The sequence below is a fragment of the Acipenser ruthenus genome, chromosome 1, assembly GCF_902713425.1.
Source record: "Acipenser ruthenus chromosome 1, fAciRut3.2 maternal haplotype, whole genome shotgun sequence".
Lineage (NCBI taxonomy): Eukaryota > Metazoa > Chordata > Actinopteri > Acipenseriformes > Acipenseridae > Acipenser > Acipenser ruthenus.
Genome location: NC_081189.1, coordinates 69183773 through 69206731, shown reverse-complemented (window position 1 = coordinate 69206731; position 22959 = coordinate 69183773). Strand labels below are relative to the sequence as shown.

Sequence of the window (22959 nt, the reverse complement as noted above, 5' to 3'; positions counted from 1 at the left end):
CTACGATACATTTCACGGGCGAGGTGCGGTAAAAAAACAAGAATTCACGGAAAGGTCACCAAATAGTGTCGTTTTAGCTACATCAACATACACAAGAGCTTTTAAATAGTACACCAAAACCGATAATATAAAGACTATTGCTTTTGACTACTGACAAGTTTAAATGTTACTTTACAGTACAAAACTTACAGGACATACTTCAGACTCATAATTTCTGGTTGGACTCGAGGGTCTCCGACCCTGTGCGACAAGTCGGATTTACGTCATCTACAATCTTGTGACGTGCATCAAACTTTTCACCTGTCATTCTAAAATATCTCTAACTGTCACGTAATCAGATATCTCTAATGTTGGAAATTCTCCCTTTTGGGTTCTCTGTTGGTTGAGAGGACGGATGTACCAATGATGTTGATAAGAGGTTCAAACTCAGCACATCTACTTAAATGTCAGTGTATCCAATTTTGTGAATGCAGTCTGTATTTAAAGTATGAACAACAGCTGCGACCACTTTGCGCAGTGAAAAGGGCTGTGACACGATGTGTCCTTCTTATAGCAAATAGTGAAGCTGCACAGCTTTTATATGTCTGCGCCAAACATATCACATTAATCTGTGACAGAAGTATGAACCAGGATTTAGAGTTTTCCACGATTCTGAAACAGCATGGAACAGCCTGTGTAAGTCGGTAAACGTCTGTTCTTCAAAGCATTAGCTCTCACAATTTTTTTTGTATTTTAGCTGTCACCCATTTACATGCTTGCTCGCTCAGCTATTTCATTTGCTGGCCTACATAGCTACACGTAAATGCTGCATGCACATGCTACCAAACAATTTACAGATACTAGCAGACTTGTATTATAAGTGCATTTTATAAAGGAAGTGCCTAACCAATGTGTTTTTACATCCATTTCTAAGATTTCACAGACTTCATTCATATTCTTGATTTTCACAATTGCCGTGATCTCTGTGACAAAATCCACGACAAAAAAAAATTGTATTGGCAGAGTAACCCTCTTTACATCCATTTCACGCATGGTAAAACAATCTCAAATATTCCTCTCTTCCACCTTCTCAGTTTCAAGCGATATATCGATCTTCTGCTATTCACTTTCATTCTAGCATCTACATTTCTTTATCTGATGTGTGACCTCTCCTTGGAGTTTTCACAGCTCTGCTCTGCTTTTTCACACCTCATTATCAGCTCGCCAGACTCCTATGCATGCTGTTCTCTCACTGTCCTAACGTAGCTCTGCTTTTGACATATCGGACACCTTTACTCCAGAGCCTATAACATGCTTTCAATGTAGGTCAGCGGCAGGCATGATGTTGCTTATTCAGCAGGAAAATAGTTGGTTCGCAGATTTGATTTCTGTGGGATACAAGCCCCCTACCATCAACTCATGGGATAAATCCTGACAATAATTTCCTACATACTTATGTAGTATATATTCATGTTCATTCATCTGTGCATAACATACATATCTTATTACTGTAAACAGGACCCTGGTTGTCATCCTTTCTAGTTTTTCAATGTGTTTTACAGCCAGTGTTCCAGCTGCTGCTGTCCTATTCAATTAGTTCCATACATATTGGCAGTATTTTCTGTTGATGAACATCTCAAGCTGAGCAAAGCTATACAATTATAAATCTGTATCTTCTGTAGAACCTGCAAGGGTCCTGTCAGTGTCTGACTCTCACCATTCATCACTGTAGTACATTGTATATTATAGGTTGTCATTGCATCTAGAGAGGCCTTCCTGATTTACTAGGAGCCTGATTGCACCTGAGCTTATAACTTAAAGATGAGACTAGTTCACAGTACAACCTGCAGTGGACTGAACCCCTGTACCATGAGTCTTATTTACATTCCTGACAATGACTAGCAGCATGGTCCACTTAATTTCTCTTCTGTTGATTTCTTTGCTACACCAAAAAGGCTATTCTGTATAGTACAAGTCTTGGGATAACCTTAAAGTCCTGTCCTTGGCCAGAACATTAGCTAAGGTGTATAATAGAGACCTGGGAAATAACATGTCTTTCTACTCTGCTTGATTTCAGCAGAAAACAACAAAGAAGCAAATATACAAAAGGTCACAGTGAAAGCAGAACCAATGGAAGTGGACTCCCCCGAGGACCTTCCCTCCTCTGCTCACATGCTTGGCTTCAGCACTTTACCAAGGCAGGAAAAAAACGAGTCGCTAACAAACTTACCTGAGGCCTTGATGTGCCATCAGAAGCCTCTCTTCAGCCAGGATATATCGGTCAAGATGGCGTCCGAGCTCCTCTTCCAGTTGTCAGGTACGAAACCCCGCTATTACGGTGGAAGGAAACCTGATAACTTTACTGGGAATCCTGGCATGCATCTAGTTTGATTGCCGTTAAAACTCCTTAGGTGGCTACAAGGGCACACTCACAGGGTTAATTTCAAAATAGGGCCAATTTGGTTATTGAATTGGCGTTGTAGGGACTTTGTACATCCATCTTTTTTGTACCCTTTCACAGCATCAGGGGCGTCATTTCAGAAAAATTCTGGGGAGGGGGGGCAAAGTTGTGTCAACATTGCACATTCTCTGTCACAAATATTATCATGAATGAGAAAAAACAGGCAGTAACTGAGCCAGTTTACCAGATAGCGTGCTGCGCTTTGTCAACATCGTTCTTATTCTTAAAATAAATTATACAAAATGTGCAATGCAAGTATTTTTAAAGCACGGCACCGGTTTATAACAAACTCGAAAATGTTGTTCCACTAAGTCTCATTTTATAGTAATAAAGTGTGTGAGTTTATGGTTGTCATTTTCACTGTAACTTTTGAGTTTTAAAAGTGGGTAAATTCTTTAACACTAACCGAATGACTCTGCTGCCAACTTCCAATATCCCAGTTCCGTAAACATTTCACAGTTACATACTGTAACTACAGCTACATTAAACAAATAGCAGTGCAACATCATTTTTTTAAATCGTTTTACAGTAGCAGCTAGAGACCTTAGACTACTCTTATTTCAGATCACTGAAAAAAAAAAAAAAAAAAGCTATGTATTGCATGGGCTTTACAAAAAGAGCCAGGGGTAAGAATGCAGTTTCACTCTATTTTAGAGCATCTATCCGAATACATCTCACCAGGTTTGATACATGCTTACAACCTTGAGTTCAGTTTAATAAATTTCACTTGCTTTCCACAATAATGAAACTGTGTATCAAATATAAACTAATGAACATAAACTGCTAAATAAGCACCACAATTATGTGAATGTCAAAAGTAGAAATATGTAGCAAAGGTTTAAATAAAGAATTAACTAAAATAAAAGGGGTACACGTCTCGCTTTCAGCTAGGCAAATTTGTCAACAAAGTCTAATGTTTTTGCAGAACTAATACCAACATTTGCATAAGGCGAAAATATGTGACCTGCTTCCACAAAATCAGTTAAATATGACCCCATGACAAAAAATGAGTTATGGTGTCAAATGACACAACATTTATTCAAATATCTTTAAAAATGACAAAGTTACAACATTTTAAAGTCCTTGCTAATTCTGAGAAATTGATGAATAAAGTAAAGCAACAATTTTCAACTATGTACATTTGCTATGTCCTTAGCAACGCATATTCAGGTTTATGCTAGACACTTAATTTGGCAGGCTTTAAGAGATTGGTCTAGTCTAATACTTTAATTTGGAGATTGAGACACTATATTTTTATTATATTACTTTGCAACCTACAGGCCCTTTAAAAAGAAAAAGTTGAGAATAGGATTCCGTTGGATTCAAAGGGATTTTGTTAGGGTAGCTATTTGGCTGCTGGTGCAGGTGTGATACGGCTTGCTCATTAAGTATCTCACATGGGTCTTATTGACAAAGCAATTGTGTTTCAGAATATAAGTTACCCAATATTTTAGTGAGCAAACCATGTCAGGGGGGTAAATAATCAGGCAATAACACATGTGGGGCTAGATTAGATTTTTTTTTTTTTTTTGCTTCTGTTAAACCGTTTATTTAAAAAAAAACAAAAACAAGAAGTTACATAAATTTTTTTTTTAAAAAATCGAAATGAATATTATAATAAGCCTACATAATGTATTCCAGAAGCCTACTTTTCTAAAGTATTATTTTTTTTCTAAACGAAGACTGACCGGAGCGCTTCCCTCACTTCATCGGTGTGTACAACCTCTCCCTCGGTTTCACTCCCTTCATTACATTTTCTTCCTCTGTTGAGTCAGACTCGTCTCTCCACTTCATGCACCTAAAGATAAATTTAACTTTCCAAGATTTAAGTGCATTGCTGGCAACTTCACTCTCCCGATTTGACATTCTCATTTAATGTGAGGCAACGTGATTATTTTAACTGTAAATGAATACTTCACATTAAATAACAACTGTGTAAGTCGCCCTGGGTAAGGGCATCAGCTAAGAAATAAAAATAATTACAGCTACGTAGCTAGCTAATGGTATAATAATAACAATACATTGAAAGTATAAAAACTAGTGACCACGATTGCAAGAATATTCTCATTTAATGTAGCCTAATCTCTGTAAATGATTATTAATAATAATACAAGAAAACTATCAAAATAGAAAGTATAAAAACTACCGCCAACTAGAATTTCTCAATATTTTTCAACTTCAGGCCTTACTGAGTCTGTCGGAAGGGTGTGCTTAACCAATCAGAGGTTGTCGTCACATGGTAGCAACAAGCTTCAAGTTGCCTTTGCAACAAGCTATTAAAAACGTCACTTGGCCGGCGGGTAATGTGAAATCTGACCTGCAGATGGCGTTGTGTTGAAAGAGCAGACTCAGCTTTCATGGGAAGTATAACTTGAGGTGGTATGCGGCTTTGAATGAACACCTGCTTCACTTTAAATTAGGCATAATTTAGACTGAAATGTGTATGTGTTATAAAAACGCTTAAAAATAAAGATTTTAAAGCTGTTTAACATAAATAGCTGTTACCAAGTTTAGACTTCAAACTATTAAATAACACGAAGACCAAAAATTGTTCAGGTACGCCATTTTTTCTGTTTTCGCCTCTGTAGCAAAAGGAATGTTGGCGACATGCGACTGATTTTGTGGGAGCAGGTCACATATGTTGGGGGAAAAAAAATCAATGGATTTTCGTGTATAACGTTGCCTAATCATTTCTTTCCATATAAATGCATATTTAAGCAATGTAACATTTGAAAACAGTAATTATAACAGTAAATTTCAACCGGAATGTATACTGTAGTTTACCACCTTTAAATATTATTTTCTACCGAAAACACACAGCACAGCCTTGCACATGAGTCTAAATCTTGTTTTCAAATATATGGTACCTTTTCTTTAGAGAATGTATAAATAGTTTACCTGGGCATAAGCATTAATAGTTTCTTCCGCAAGTGAATCCCTCCTTGTTGTCTCTTGTGTTTAATTTCTTCCGTTTTCCACCTGCTGTGGCAAACATATCCGACATTTCTCTTTTGACTCATCATGATATCAATAATATTATATTATTATAGAAATAACAGAATGCAATGTAATTCTTTTGTTGTAGATATAAATCACTGGACAACGATGAACTATCAATAAAAAATGAATGAATGCCTCCGATGGAAGCCTGAGACTTTGAGCGCGAGCAATTACATCACATAGCAACCATCGCCGACTTCATTCCGGATGTTTGAAAAACGTATTTTAATTTGTGAAGAAAACTTTGACCACCTGATATGTGATTATATTATATGTCTGGGGTGGGGGGGGTCAAAAAGTGGAAGACATAATATCATATAAATCATCTGGGGGGCAGCTGCCCCCCCTGCCCTATAGCAAATGATGCCCCTGCACAGCATATTTATTTTTAAAGCATCATTTGGAAACCTATCTAGAGAGGCTGTCAAATGAAAGGCTTATATTTTGTTAAATTTAATAAGCATTTAAATCGACATTTAGCTATCAGTTTTAATTAGAGTAGGTACATTCTTGTGTGTGTGCTAGCTTTCAGCATGTGCGTTTGCCATGGTGGACGCAAAAACTCTTGGCTCTCTGCCTATTGTTGGCCAGAAAATGTCTGCCGCTGGTTTGTCTTCTGTGGGTCTCTTCATACAAGTTAATAAGTATTGTTGACCCGCTCTGTCGCTTACACTGAACGTCTGTCTGTCTTCTCAGGAGAAAACCGTTGACTGTAGATAGTATTTCTATATAAATCATCTTGTATTAAAAGGAAAGCAACACCGGCATGTTTTGCTGATAAGAATGAACCCTCTCCTTTTTTGAATATGGTATATGTCTCGTTTGTATATTTATTATAAAACGGATACAGTTTCTGTAAAGTAGAACTTTGTAACCTGGATGAGTTTGAACCTAAAGAAAATTGCGGAATTTTAAAGATAAATAAGAAAATTTAACGTAGATGGATTGCAAGATAGCTAAACTATATATTGGTGTAAAAAAATGTTTTAGGATATTGTTTTTTCACACAAAGTTAGAAAACACGCTTTTATTAATTATTTATCATTGCTTAAATTTATCGAATATTAATTTCAAATGAAAAAGTCGGTTTTATTATTTACTCAGCTGAAATATGACGTGAAAAAAATTTGAATTATAACTTGATAGGAATATTCAAACCATTTAAAATGTCTATTATTAATGCATTTTGATAGGGACTGAAGGCACACTAGTGATCCTTACAGGAAAGTTTATGTTTTTTTTCTGTGTTTCGTAATACAGCTTTTCTTTTTCTTTTTCAGAAAAAGTGAGCAAAGCTCACAACCACAAATCTAACAGTGTCCTGAACAGAATGAACAGGTAAGCCACAAGAAGGAGCCCATTGATTCTGCACGAAAACTTTAAGGCATAAAACAGTCAAGGTTTTAGTATTATAATTCAGCCTTCTATTTTTCAGTTTCTAGCAATTATTTTTCGGTGCTTTTTTTTTTTTTTTTTTTAGCTATTTTCGAGTTATGTTTTAATTTATTTTATTTTTTTTCCCCAGGGCTTTAGTTTTTTATATACTGTATGAAATTATTGTTTTCGGTTACTTTCCAAAATTATTGGGTGTTTTTTTCAGTCACAATATGTATTGACAGTACTTGCACACTTGTGTACCTTCTTTCCTTTGCTGTCTTCAACAGCAAAATCATTCAGTATTCTTCTAGGGTTTCTATGTGGTTTTTTTTTTCATTTTTTGCCACAATTTGCAATTCTGTTTTAAGTTCCGCAAGCGTGTAAATACTCCCTATGGAACTGTAATAGCTTTAAATCTAGTAATTATAATCTTGTTTTAAATCTTGCATGCATGTTACAGTCCTCCAATAGAAATGTGGGAATTTGCTGCCACTCAGTAGTGGTGGGTTTAAAGTATTCAGAACGAATAAATATGAGATACAAGTCAGGAAGGCGGGACATTGCCCAACTGCACTTTTTTTTTGTAGGTTACTGTATTTTATAATTTTTTCACAGGCAAAGGAGTCAAGTCAACAAATTTTTTATCAGGGGTGTTTTATTGTTTTTTTATTAGTTAAAACCAAAAATCTGAAGCCCTAATTATAATCTGATCTGTTTTGAGCAAAGACTGAGGCTACAGTCTTATAGGCTGTTTGCAAGTACTTTGAGTTGAAACAAAAAAAACAAAACAAACTGGAAGCTACTGTAGGACTAGGTTTGACAACAACTGGTTTACTTGTGAGTTAGAAAACAGACTTAGTTCTGTGTCTGTGAGTCAAACAAGCTCACTCCTGCTGCAATAAGAGTTATGAAGAATGCCGTCTTTGGAGGAAAGTACTTGGGGCATGTGAAGTTCTGCTAATGCGCACAGTTTGTTTATCATATGTCATATATATTTAACTTTAGGTGAGTTCAATAACTTTAACTCACCTAAATAAAACAAAACATTCACCGAGTAACAGTTATATTTTCCATAATTGTAAATAATATCATTTAAAATAAACTTAGTTATTGAAATTAAACAAAGCTACAATGTTAATGGGTCTGCAGTCAGTAGCTATCCATTTTGCAACAGCACTGGTTATAGTATAGTGCTTGATTCATGGGTTGGCAGTGATCCTGAATTTCTAAGAGAGTACTCTGTCGAAACAGACAGGTTTCATTTGTTGTGTTGTTGTTGTCAGCTAGAAAGTGTATCTTGAGAAGTGAAAGCATTGTTTAGCACGCAGGTGGTACAGCAGACTAGATGCACTTCTGAGATACTGGAACTCACTTTGACAGTAGATACAAGTAACCCTCTTTCTATCCAGTGAACCGTCAGAAAATTTTTACAAAATAAGTCGTTGAGTTTCAGTGCTTTGCTACATTATCCGGTTCCGTGACTAATTTCATATTCAAACGATGACTACACTCATTCAATCATGGCATGCACGCTAAAGAATCAATCAAGAGCAGTTAACATATTTAATGACTGGTGAAATACAATTGAAAAGTTGCTGCAGTATGTCCCCTGTTTTGTCATTTCAAATATTTTCACAAAACGTTAAACTTTTAAACCACATTTGTAGGTGAAAAACACTAGAATAAAAGTTGCTACATTTAAAAAATATATAAAGAAGTGAAATCTTTTGTCTACTAAAGTAAATGGCTTTACATAATCCCTGTAAGTAAGAAATTGTCCAGTGTGAAAACACAACACGAAATAATAGCACTATAACATTAAAATGTTCAATACAAAAAAAATGCACTTGCTGTGTCTAAAAAAGATATATATATATATATATATATATATATATATATATATATATACACACACACTACCGGTCAAAAGTTTTAGAACACCCAGTTTTTTTTTTTTTTAATTTGAGCAGTTCAAGGTACAAAGGTAAGCGGTAAACTGCCAGAGGTTAAAAAAAAAAGTTTAGGTTACTAAAAACTGAAAAATAATGTACATTTCAGAGTTATACAAAAAGGCCTTTTTCAGGGAACAAGTAATGAGTTAACAACTTACAGCTGTTCTGCAGCAATTGAAGTAAATTAAGCCTTGAAAGTTGATGCTAACAATTCCTACAGAGTCCCAACTTTTGTTGATTACTTACAAACCCTCTGTCTGTATAAAAGCAGTGTTGGAACAGACTGTGTTACTACACCCTCTTAAGCATTATTTGGACAGTATTGTACTGCAGGAAGTAGTATATTGCTCTCATAATGGCGAGAAAAAGGCAATTAACAAAGGAAGAAAGACAGACCATTATAACCCTTAAAAGTGTAGGTCTTTCCTTTAGAGAAATTGCAAAGAAAGCCAAGGTGTCAGTGAGTACAGTTTCCTACACCATCAAAAGGCACTTGGAAATTGGAGGAAACTCTGACAGGAAGAGGTCTGGCAGACCCAAAGCCACAACAGAATCAGAAGACAAGTTTCTCAGAGTCAACAGCTTGCGTGATAGGCGGCTCACAGGACAACAGCTTCAAGCACAGCTTAACACTGATCGAAGTAAGCAAGTCTCAGTTTCAACTGTGAAGAGAAGACTTCGAGCTGCAGGTTTGACAGGTCGAGTGGCAGTAAGAAAGCCATTGCTAAGATGGCAAAATAAGAAAAAAAGGCTTGCCTGGGCCATGAAGCACCGCCAGTGGACTACTGAAGACTGGAAGAAGGTCTTATGGACCGATGAATCAAAATTTGAAATCTTCGGTTCATCCCGCAGGGTTTTTGTACGCCGTCGAGTAGGCGAAAGGATGGTTCCTCAGTGTGTGACACCAACTGTCAAACATGGAGGAGGAAGCCTGATGGTCTGGGGCACTTTTGCTGGATCCAGAGTCGGCGACTTGCAGAGTGAGTGGCACCCTGAACCAAAACTGCTACCACAGCATTTTGCAGCGCCATGCAATACCCTCTGGTATACGCCTAGTTGGTCAGGGGTTCATCCTACAGCAAGATAATGACCCAAAACATACCTCCAGGCTATGTCACAACTACCTTAGAAGAAAAGAACAAGACGGTAGGCTTCAAATCATGGAATGGCCAGCACAGTCTCCAGACTTAAACCCCATCGAGCTGGTTTGGGATGAACTGGACAGAAGGGTGAAAGCAAAGCAACCTACAAGTGCAACACATTTGTGGGAACTTCTGCAACAGTGTTGGGAAGAACTTTCCGAACAATATTTGATTTCCATTGTAGAAAGAATGCCACGAGTGTGTTCGGCTGTTATATCTGCAAAAGGTGGCTACTTTAATGAGTCAAAAATTTAGATTAAATTTTGTTAAACAAAACGATTCCATGATTTCTTTTTTATCTCCAATTGTTTATTTGTTCTATGCTATAATTTTTTTTGTGTAAATTTCAATAAAAACTGGAAAAATTGAGGTGTTCTAAAACCTTTGACCGGTAGTGTGTGTATATATATATATATATATATATATATATATATATATATATGGATTGTAGCGTAACAGTACAGCATAATCAATCAGACTGCTTCGAGATCATCTGATCCGAAACCGCTGAACTCTTCGTCATCTGAACCTTCATCATTGTTGATTCAAGCAATTGTCTGAATCATTAATGCACAGAGCAACTACTTCTAGGCAGTTTTTTCTGTTCACGTGAGCCATGATATTTCCCCTCAGGCAGTATTTGCACATGGTTATCCTCTTTGCATTTAGAGCAATTGAAACTAAATGTTACTGAGTTCAACTTTTCACAAGTTTTATTAGAAATTTTTATAAATTATTAAAATGCTTTCAATTTACTCTTGAAAGATAACACCAGTGTAGGTTGTATTAGAAATGCAATTAATGATCTGTCTGTCTTTCGATTTTTTTTTTATCAGCCCTTACCTTGAAGATGACTTCAGACAATCGCCCTTTAACTCCAGCTCTAAGGACCTGTTACCCAGCGAATCAGGCTGCTCTGGGAGGGTATCACTCCAAGGTATTAAATCACTGGCTTCAACCTCCCTCATTAAGTTGGTCTTTGTTACATCTGCTCCTGTATCTGATTCAGAGAAAGAACCTTCATGGTAGCAGATACCTCATTATCACATTCCGAATGGTTGACTCATTCCAAAATGACTCCTAACGGCGGTACAGTATATAAAAAAAAAAAGACTGGAACACTCTTGATTTCGATAACTAATGGCAGTCATTTCTTAGTTCCTTTAGTTCTAGACAAGAGCTAATGAAACCAGACTTCACATCTCCAATCAGTAACCACTGATACAAAAGGCAAATTGGTGTTTAACATCCTGGTATCCCAAGTTTCTGTAAAAATCATTACATTGTGTCAAGACCTCTGCTAATCCTCATCCATACACTTTAGCCTGTGCTGCTTCCCAAATATGAATAAATGAAGACTAATTGAAGAGTCTGGGTGCTTTAGTGGATATAGGGCAGCAGTGTGGAGTAGTGGTTAAGGCTCTGGACTCTTGACCGGAGGGTCGTGGGTTCAATCCCAGGTGGGGGACACGGCTGCTGTACCCTTGAGCAAGGTACTTTACCTAGATTGCTCCAATAAAAACCCAACTGTATAAATGGCTAATTGTATGTAAAAATAATGTGATATCTTGTAATAATTGTAAGTCGCCCTGGATAAGGGCGTCTGCTAAGAAATAAATAATAATAATATTAATGTAAAAGTATTGTTATGAAGTATTGTACTCTAAATGTTTATCTTCAAGAGTCCAGGTATGCCTCTGTGGGTGGCCATTGCTTTAGCCATTTTGCACCAGCAGTTTTCCAAAAGCCATTTGTGGTGCAAAGTCCCTCTTAGGGCTTTAATCTCTCAGGTCTTTGAACTGTAATTTTTAAAACCTGATTGGCATGATGGACTGGTGAGAATGAGGTTAAATTTTTATTATTTATTTATTAGTAGACACCCTTATCCAGGGCGACTTACAATTGTTACAAGATATCACATTATACATTATTTCACATTATACAGATATCACATTCTTTTTTTACATACAATTACCCATTTATTCAGTTGGGTTTTTACTGGAGCAATCTAGGTAAAGTACCTTGCTCAAGGGTACAGCAGCAGTGTCCCCCACCTGGGATTGAACCCATGACCCTCCGGTCAAGAGTCCAGAGCCCTAACCACTATTGCTTTTTGTTTGTTTTGGTATTCATGTGTTTTGTTTTATTTTTCTTATTTTTTTTCTTAATTTTTATTTTATCTTGTTTTTGTAACTATTTCATGAAACGCTTGAGGTGCTGGAGCATGAAAGACACTATATAAATTGAAGTCGTTGTTGTTGTTGGCAGGGCACTGGTTTTTAGTTAAGCAATTTTTTTTTTATTTAGCAATTTTAATTTAAACAGGCCAGATATTGACCCACAGAAAAGAAGTAGGAGCACTTTGAGAACAATGGAAAGCTGTTCAAGACTGTAACACTTTATCTTCAGGTGCCAAAACAGCACTGTGTCGTGTGGTTGGGTTTTGTGTTTCAGACTCTGAGAAGCCGGGTCTGGAATCAGGGAATGGAATAAACCAGTGGAAGATGAGTGAGCAGCTGTTCCCCTGCAGTATCTGTGGGAAGGTGTTCGGGAGACAGCAGACACTTTCTCGACACCTCTCCCTGCATACTGGTAAGCGTGGCGTTGGAGTAAATACCATCACAGAAGCTACCTCACCCAGGGCAGTTCACAGGGTTTGTCTTTGACTAAGTGGGGATTCAAATGATTTTTGGAGGGTAGGTAGCTTCTGTTTTTTTACCTTTTGCCTTTTTTTTATTACATTTCTGTTGCTCCAACATTGAATTTAATCCATTCAATTTTCTCTGTGTCAGAATCCCCCGGTATTATCTGTGCATGTTGGATCCTAGTTGCCTTTCGACTCGTATGAACCACATATTAATGATATGTGATTTGTATGGATTCATGTTGTTCTCAAAAGGTGCCAGCAACTTGGATTCTGCAAGCACGAATAATGCCAGGTGGATTCGGATTCAGAGAAAAATATGAAAATTAAATATTGGAGATTACAAACGTGAACAAATAAATAAAATTACACATGAAACAAACTACCCTTTTAATATGAGCATTTATTTATTCTGCAACTGTACTGTACAGCTATGTCAGTACAGTTTTGCATCACCCTAGAATTTTCTTATTAAACCTACTGAATATTGTTACATTAACATTAGGGATGTCACAGTATTACATTTTGACCGTCAAAAAATATACCACGGTTATCGTCATACCGCGGTATAATGTAATTTTTTTAAACCCTTTTTTTAAAATGGTTTATTTAAAGAAATACACCGTGGTCAAGTAATATTTTTATTAATTAAAACAATCAATTGTGTTACTTTTAACATTAAGCTCTCTGTTTTAAAACATCTATGTTAAGCTGTTTTATTTCAGTGCTCTTACTGTAGTTACATTTTTCCTACAAAACTTATTGTTTAAGAGTATAGTAAGAATGTATATACTTGAGCTTCGTTATACAGCGACGGGTGATACTCTTGTGGGTGGGTGAAGAGGTTGGATGTATTCCCACCTCTAGCTGTTACCTGAATCCTGCATGCTCTGCAGACTGGTTTTCCATCCTCAACTACAAAGCTCTCTTCTCTTCAGTTGGATGATTTTATCCGTTTTGCAGAGGAAAGAGGTCACTTTCGTTACTTGTACGAGTTTGTTTACTATATGACATTTTTGTTTTGCTTGTTTAGTTTCAATACAACTGTTTCCTGTGCTGAACACTTTGAATGGCAGTGGCGCTTTTTTTTTTAATTTCAAAGTTCAAAACTGATAAGCAGCAATTAGGAGCTGGTAGAGACAGAAACACAGACAGAACTACTTTTGCATACCATGGTAAACCATGAACATGGAAACCATGGTATAGAAAAATGGTTGCGCTTTCAAAACCGTGGCAATCTATACCACAGTATACCCTGAAACCAGTATACCATCACATCCCTAGTTAACATATTGAATTACATACCGCTTTGTAGTTTTCCATATACTTAACGAAAAACTGACAAAATGGAAAAATTTGACATTTTGAAATCTAACATGAAAACACACGATTTCTGAAAAGACATCACAAATCTTGACACGTGTTACTCAATTAGAAGTAATCAAACGGTGACAAGTGGTAACAAGTAGATTTAAGCTAGATCAGAATGAATTTACATAGATTTTGTAACTTCAGTGCAAGCCATGGGGAAGAGCCAAACCTTCTCGGAAACACGCTCAGCCATCATTGCACTTCATAAGGAAGGATAGCCAACAGAGGTTATGCCAGCCAAAGCACAGTATCTGGGATCATCCAGAAATATAAGAAGACTGGAAGCTGTAAAGCTGCCCTCAGGACTGGACGGCCAAAACTCAGCACTGCTCTCCAGGATCACCACCTATGCCGTCCAAGTTTGAGAGGTAGAAAGGCCAGTTGTGTCCACTTGCTGTGGAAAGAAGTTGGAGTGAAGGCTTCTGCGCGCACCATGAGAAAGTGTCTCTTGGCGAATGGTCTGGTGTCAGGGAGGCCTGCCAAGAAGACCCTTTTTAGCAAGAAAATCATCAGAGATCATCTTAACTTTTGTCGCACATACAAATACTGGGCCAAAGGTGACTGGATCAAAGTAATTTTCTCTGACGAGTCCCCCTTCAGCTGTTTTGGAAACAGAGATGGATTAAGAGTTTGAAGACACAAAGGAGAAAGACACAAGACAGAGTGTACCGTTCCAATGAGGAAGCATCCGGAAACTGTCCATATTGGGGGATGCTAAAGGCACAGGATCCCGACACGTTTTACCCAAGGGGACAGCTATGAACAAGGACTGGTACCTGAAAGCACTCCAAGACCACCTCCTCCCTACGGATCAGAACCATTTTCCCAACTGTGATTTCTGCTTCCAAGATGACGGAGCCCCTTGCCATTGAGCCAAACAAGTGATGAAATGCTTAGAAGACAACAGTCTCGCTTCAATTTTGACCTGGAAACTTGCCCGATCTCAGTCCTATTGAGAATGTTTGAGGTCTGATAGGACAGGAAATGAGGAAAAGTCAACCATGCAACCGCAATGAACTGGAATCAAGTGTAAAGGCTGTAGGGCTGCTACGATTAAATCGAAAATTGATTTTTCGATCGATTCCATTCCTCATTATATACATCGATTATAAATACTGGATAATCAGTGAAATAATTACATTTTTTTAAAGTGCATAGTTAATAACATTATTTAAGTTTATCAACGAAACTGCACCGAACGTCCTGCCTTGCTACTTACAGTATTTCTGCCAGACAAGCAGTGGGCGTGCTCTTCTTTACCTGCTCATGTCAACTAACATCTGATTTGCTGGTCCCATCCTACCAGCGAATCAGTTTTGAAAATGCTTTGTAAGTACGCCCCTCTGTGTGTTCGATGTAAACAAACAAAAAAGCGTGCCGCCTTGAATCCAGAGCAGGACGACAGGCTTGCATATCTGGTAACAGCCTGTAAATAAATTGAGCACATTGAAGAAAACTGACTGTACGTAGTTTGCGCTTCTTTGGAGTTTCAAAATGAACTTTTATATAATGAATATTTAACAATATTCAATAACGTTAAAAAAAAAAAAAAAAACAAAAAAACAGTGATGTATGCATGTTGTGGTAAGTAAATCAATTTATTTGTATTATTATTATTATTATTATTATGTTTTAGGCAGGGATTTCTGCATTGTGTGTTTCACAGATAGTGAAGGTTACGGTATTAACAAGCTGCAATGCGTGATACTGCAGCTGTCACTGGATAAAAAAAAAAGACGTTTTTCATAAACTTGTGTCTAGTTTATACAGATTACATTCCAAAATACTGTAATCTATTTGGAATAAATATTTTAGTAACACCCCTGTAGTATGTTAAACTTGCTTTAGGCTTGTTGCGAATGTTGTTGTGTGTTTTCTTCTCCTGACGCTATCAAGGCGTAATTACCCCTTGCATTCAGTTGTTGTGCACAAGCTTTCACTTATAACAGCAATGATATTAAGCACGTCGGGGGGGGGGATTCTTCTTCTTCTTCTTATTTATTAGCTGACGCCCTTATCCAGGGCGACTTACAATTGTTACAAGATATCACATTATTTTTTACATACAATTACCCATTTATACAGTTGGGTTTTTACTGGAGCATCCTTGCTCAAGGGTACAGCAGCAGTGTCCCCACCGGGGATTGAACCCATTACCTTCCGGTCAAGAGTCCAGATCCCTAACCACTACTCCACACTGCTGCCCACAATGGAGCGACAATGTATGTAGGCGGTACAATCATCGATATTTATTAGAACGATTCGATTTTGTGTGCCCAGTTAATCGATTGCTATTTGGAGGCTTAGCTGACAGCCCTAAAAGGCTGCATGGAGCAATCTAAAGGATAACTTGACCCTTCAGCACCTCACTGAGTCCATGTCTGAGAGGATTAAGGTCTTAAAACACAATGGAATGCACTGCAAATTCAAAGTACTACTGTTATGGCTTCTGGTAGACTCTTGCAATGTCATTTCGTAGTTTCTTTGATTACATGATGTTAAATAAAATACCTAAATTATGTTTATATACATTAAAAAAAAAGATGTCTCAATCCTAAAATTCTTGAGTGATGCAAAACTTTTGGCCATAGCTGTATACTGCAAAACAGAAAACACAAACATTTCTGAACCAGCAAGGTTTGATTGCTAATTCTAATTCTAGAAGAGAGAAAGTACAAGTGTCACTTGTGCCCCTACGCTGCCAAGTGCCGTGCCAACCTCAACCAGCACCTGACGATCCATGCCGTGAAGCTGGTGAGCACTGACGCTGAGGAAATCGTGAGCGCAGTGACCACCGAGAACAGCGAACGCAAGAACTACCCCTATTATTACTGGTAATGCTATCCCAGTAATAGCTATATGTTTTATAGTATAAATACATAATAATAGAAATATAGTTACTTTTATCCAGGGATGGAAATAAGACTCCTTTTACATAGCAGTTTCAACCATTCCAGGTCTTACTATGAGCTTGATTAGCCCCAGTGTATAGGTAACAAGCTCAGGTGTGTCTTATCATAGTAAAACCAGGAATGGGTCAAAGTGCTATATAATGGGAGTCTTATTTCCAACCCTGATTATCACCCAGTCTTGACTGTGATGCCAAATACAAACCTGAGCCCCAATAAATGCATGTTTTTCCATTGAAGTAGCCCTCCACCAGTGCATTGCATTGCTGGTGGTAGTTGTTTCTTACTTAATGTTTGTATTGGATTCAAATGAAAAGTGCAGAACTTTTGTTAAAATGTTGTTTTGTCTGCTGTCTCTTCTCTGCTCCCTGCAGCTGCCACGTCTGTGGATTTGAGACAGAGCTGAATGCCCAGTTTGTCAGCCACATGTCCCTTCATGTTGATAAGGAGCAGTGGATGTTCTCAATCTGCTGTGGCACTTGTGACTTCATCTGCAACGAGGAAGGGGAGATGAAGGTGCATGTAAATGCAGGCCATGCAGGTAGAGTGAGTTGACTTGTTCTTTCACATCTTTCTTCTCTTCTTTTGACTTCTGTTTCATAGATGGTTTTTTTTTTCTTGTTACTTTTTTTATCCTTTTTCTCATCTTTTTTATATCTCTTCAAAATCTATTTAGTAGGAAGAGGCCCATTGTTTTGTACAGTATTTTGAAGGCATACACACAGGGATTCAAATACCTGTAAGTGTTGTGCAGGTCTGCATGTGGACTAAAATTAAAATGCTGAATTATTATAGATAATGAGCAGAAATGCGGACAATAAATGAGCAGTACTCATGACACAATAAGAGAATCATGATACTTTCTTTCAAGTTGTATTGGAATCTCAAGTGCAACCCAAAGGCAAGCAGGCCTGACATTCCATTTTTTAAGACATTGATGTACACAGCATGAATGACTTTCACACTTGGGACTAAGGCAAGGTTTACAAAGCTGTACGTTATTGAGCAGAGTTTGAAACTTTAAATTAAACTACCATCACTGTTTATTGTCATTAATATTATACTTTACACTCAAACTTCTATAAGAAGGGCAGGTTATTGAGTACGTGTAAATACTGTAAGCCCTTTGATGACGTGTAGCACAGTGATACGGAAAATGTCTTCAGTTAGTCTGGACTGATTAAAAGATCTCTGACCTTTTGAGAATATTATGCTAATATGTATTTGTTTGTCAGCCCTTTAAATAAATACGGAATTTGGGGCCTGCATGGCTCATTAAATATTTTTACATATGGATAGACTGAAGATCTCATTTCCATGGGAGTCCTGGGGAATAAAGTACTGTATGAAAACAACTACATTCAAATTCTACTTACTTTTCTTGATTGATTGCATTGTACCAGCTGTAATTCACACTAGTACATGATCTCAACCATGCATAGCCACATACAACAGATATATATTGATACATCAGAATATAGGGGAATAACTTCAAAGATGAAACATTGCAATATAGCTTTAAAAAAAAAAAAAAAAAACATCTGAAAACAATAAGCCAAAGTTGTATCTGAAACTGAATTGAACAAATAAGCTGTATTTTTTTCATGGCCTAGTACAAGCTGGGACATTTCACGTGTCTGGTGAAATAAATATACTGTATGTATGTATGTATGTATGTATGTATGTGTGTGTGTATATATATATATATATATATATATATATATATATATATATATATATATATATATATATATATATAAATATATTTCTTTATATTTTCACTAAATTATCAAATATATATATATATATATATATATATATATATATATATATATATGTATATATATATATATATATATATATATATATATATATATATACTGTATATATATATATATATATATATATATATATTATTATTTTTATTTTTTTTGATAATTTAGTGAAAATAGAATGCCTTTAAAGGTGGCCTTTACTGTTTTTAGTCATATTTGAGAACATTTGTGCGCTAAAGAAAAATAGTCGATTTTAAATATGACAGGGCTATTGTTTCTGCTTTAATAAATATTATGTTTAATTGTGAACTATTTTTTTTTAGACCGTGAAGTGCCATGAAGTAAGCAATTTTTTACAGTATAAAAAAATAATAAGGTGTGCCGAAAATTGGTTGTAAGCATCAAAGAGGAAAGAGAGTGTATCAGGGAGAAAAAAAAAAACGACTTTTATAAAAACAGATGGTATCAGAAAGTCAGTTGAGCGAGAGACATTATGGGAGACTTTTGTAGTTTTAATCACAATCGTGGTTCCTCACCTCCAGGAATATGAATTTTTTATATGCTCCAAACCTATTACAAAGTCCTATTGTAGCGTATATCACATTACATCTTCTTCTGGCAATAAAAATAAAATAAGCGATATCAATTATTCAACCAACAGCAAATATATTTCCAACACAAAAGAATGACATGTTAAAAAAAGATTAATTTGGATTAGAAATTGAACTTTAGAGTCAAATCTGACACCCTTCACTTTGACCCATATCGGGGTCATGTGACTTTCTGGTTTCTGCATGATATTGGCTTCATACTCGGTACACGTATGTCTTTTTTTTTTTTTTTGCAAAGCTGTTGCCGTCTTAGATTTCAAAGCCTCATATCTCAGAAACCATTTAAGGTAGTGATTTATCTTAAGTGGTGTTGGTAGCCATGACTTTGACCTATGACCTAATCTTTCTGCCTTTATTAGGTCAGGTGACTTCTTAAGTTTCTTTTGTACAGAGACAGTACACTTGGAATTATTACCTTGATGTTTGGTACACAGTATAGCTGTTTACAGCTGTTGCTCTGTAAAGACCCCTTCAATGCCAAATTGCTTTTACATCTGACCATACCAATGGTACAGACCACAGTCTTTGACATTAGGGTATTTATAGTTGGTACACAAGTTGTATTCTCACTTTCCTTGTCCTTCTCAATAACATTTCATTACAGGTAGTGTGCAGTAGAAATGAACTTTCACATTTCCATTTTACTACAATTTTACAAACCATTTAATCTGATTTAGATAATATTGTTATCAGGGATGCTTCATTTCTGTTCTCACATTTCTAGTATATATAGCACTGTATAACCAAACCTAGGACACACAATTTTAATGACAAAGTAACTGTATTCATAATGGAAATAAAAAAGGGATGCTGAAAGGCAACAGTTAATTAATTTTTTAATGCGCTTTTGCAGACATTTGAATTATTCCCTTATAAAATGTTCCATAGTAAAATCATAACGGAGTAGTGTTAAATCATGGTACAGCATATGTAAGCATTGTAAAGAATAGAGAGGTATGGTAAAGCATGCTAATAAACGTGGCAAACCAGAATAAACTATGGTAAATGCATAGTATAACCAGGAGAAAATCATGGTAAAACTGCAAAAATACAGTGGTGAACTTTTACAAGGGTTAGCCCCTGCGCGACATTGATATAGTGACAGGGACACTTGTTACCTTTTTGCTAGGCATTTATCTCTAGAACAACATCTGTGGTGAAACAAGGTAACAGGGATGTTTAGGGGTCTACTTCACTGATACCTGCTGAAGGGTACAATTTTGGAAACACTTCCAAAGTTGATTAGGCTGTGCTTTTAGTCCACATGCTGTGAAAATATACATTTTGGTTGGGGGTGGAGTTCTGTTGGGAGTAAATTTGTCTTCTGGAGTCCTGAATTCAGGACATGGTCTCAATCTGACAATATCTGAATTTAGGTCACAACTCAAAAAGCCCTCTGAGTGAGACAAAGAGCACATCCTCCTCGCTGTCGGCACTTAGCGATTCCTTCAATGGCTCAGAGAGCAGTGACATCGCCCACGGCAACGAGGAGCTCAAGAGCTTTCTGGCCCCGCCCATGGAAACTAGCACCCAATCAGGTTCAGGGAGCCACTCTGGATCGGGCGCAGAGGAAAAGTCTGAAAAAGGTACCTATAAAGTTTACAAAAGTTATGAACATACATGAGTACTTTTCCATACGAGAATGTTGCTGTATTATCAAGAATACTTCGTGGGGGAGAAGGGCAATCGTAAGAAATAAAAATATGAACTAAATTAATTCTAATGGAAAAAGGGTAGTAGAGGAAATGAATTTGAAAACAACAGTTGCTACTATAAAACCCATTGCCTTCCAGGTTTCGAATGCATTTTCTGTAACTTTGTCTGCAAGACGAAGATGATGTACGAGCGGCACTTGCAGATCCACTTGATCACGCGGATGTTTGAGTGTGACGTTTGCCACAAGTTCATGAAGACTCCAGAGCAGCTGCTGGAGCACCAGAAATGCCATACCGTTCCGACTGGAGGGCTCAAGTAAGGAAAGCAAGTACAAGAGAGGTTCATTATTGATTTGCCCCGTACTAAAGCTTCACTCCGCTTGGTTAGAAATGTAGTTTCATTGTGACAGCCCATTGTGAGCCCTAGAAGTCAATCCAGACATTATTTAAACATACAGGCTAACTTCACTATAACGAACCCCCATGGGACCTGGAGAAATGTTCGTTATATCAGGGTGTTCACTTTAATAGGGTTTGGCATGTTTCTGTATCAGAATAATGACAAAACGGCCAATTTGAACGTCAATATGTAGTACTTTTATGAAGATTCCTTCACATTGATCAACATTTAAACGGTATTGTGACAAGGTACTTGTGTCATGTGTGGGTAACCATATTGCTGGCACAGGCCCCCAGGATTTATTAAACACAAAACAGAAAGTAAACAAACGGGTCACGTGACATGACCAACGATGGTAACACACAGAGGACACATACAGAGCTGTATAAAAGGCAAAAGAAAACACAGTGCAAAAACTACAAATAAATGGTGCCACACAGGGCAAGCGCTAGCCTTACTGAACGAAGCGTCCTGCTCCAGGAACCTGCTACATCTGATTGAGGACCGGCACAGCCAATCACTCGCTGCCCTTCCTCTCAACCAAACCTAGCAGGCAGCAAGTCTCAAACAAGCGCCCGTCTAGAAACAATCATTTGATCAAACATAACAACTCCAAAAAGCACACAAAACAAACCCGTTTCCACATATAAATGACACCAACACTAATTTCCCCCTGTGCAGGGCGCCCTGCAACATGTATGTTTAAAAGAAAACAGTAAAGAAATGAAAAAGGAAAGCATGTACACTTACATGCTGAATACAGTAATTACATGTCCTTTCTCTTGAAAATAAACTATCCAGTGTAGATTGCCTGATTGCAGTTTGTGTGAAGATGATGGCCAGCCGGACAGGCAACGATTGCATTCATCATGCGTGATTTGTACTACAAATCATTCGTACTAGGTCATCTTTGAATTAGCGTTATCTTTGAATTAGTCAACCAGTGTTCTTTGTTTTCACTGAGAGAATAACACACTTGACACGAGAAAGTTCAGCATCCAGGTCGATCCTGTATGTGATCGTTCTAATAGGGCTAATTTGCATTGAAAAAATCGGTTCTTACTGTTGGGATCGTTAAAAACAGGAGTTGGTTATAGTGAAGTTAGCCTGTATATGTAAACATAAATGTATACTCACTTAGGTGAAAGTTTTCATCTTAAAGAGCAAAAACACATTTCAGCATGTTTAAATAACATGGGACAATATTTACTCTTTGTTTATTTATTTATTTATTTATTTATTATATAAATAAGGTTTGGTAATCTTAACCTTTCTCGTCTGTTTCTGAGGGGGCTTTATTCAGTCTCACAGCGTAGTTGTTGTTATTAATCACAGTTGTTGTTAAACCTCTGTTTTGTTTTTAATGTCTCGAAGCACAGCTCTTAAAAAGCACATATTATTGAGTCAGACCAGATAAACCCCAGGCAGTGCATTGGCCCATGGAGAGTAGACTCATGTAGAGCTTCAACAAGGAAACCAGAGAGACCTCTGGCCAGGTACCTTAGCACTAGGGGACAACTCACTACAGATCGACTGAACAAAAGAAGGAGATTGGTCATAATCTCCTGCTTTTTTTTTTTTTTTTTACATTATTGTTTCTGTTTCTTCCCCATCATTTTAAACTAGGCAAGGTTGTGGTTGTGACATTTGTCAGTGAAAAACCTTGAATAAACCTTGTGAGTT

At 37.0% G+C, this 22959-nt stretch overlaps 1 protein-coding gene across 6 annotated transcripts in view; it reads left to right on the top strand.

Annotated features, from left to right (window-relative positions):
• The window catches only part of LOC117420773 (zinc finger protein 827-like), a 51721-nt gene that overhangs the window by 26028 nt on the left and 2734 nt on the right, over positions 1 to 22959 (top strand). For 3 of the 6 annotated variants that reach the window (XM_059028582.1, XM_059028557.1, XM_034034395.3), the window contains 8 exons: positions 2057 to 2296; positions 6721 to 6778; positions 10748 to 10848; positions 12366 to 12503; positions 16589 to 16760; positions 17210 to 17376; positions 20598 to 20807; positions 21015 to 21192. In XM_059028582.1, coding sequence (XP_058884565.1) covers positions 2057 to 2296; positions 6721 to 6778; positions 10748 to 10848; positions 12366 to 12503; positions 16589 to 16760; positions 17210 to 17376; positions 20598 to 20807; positions 21015 to 21192 — 1264 coding nt within the window. Of the gene's footprint in view, positions 1 to 2056; positions 2297 to 6720; positions 6779 to 10747; positions 10849 to 12365; positions 12504 to 16588; positions 16761 to 17209; positions 17377 to 20597; positions 20808 to 21014; positions 21202 to 22959 lie in introns of all 6 variants that reach the window. The other 3 variants (XM_059028549.1, XM_059028564.1, XM_059028593.1) reach the window with 2 other exon arrangements.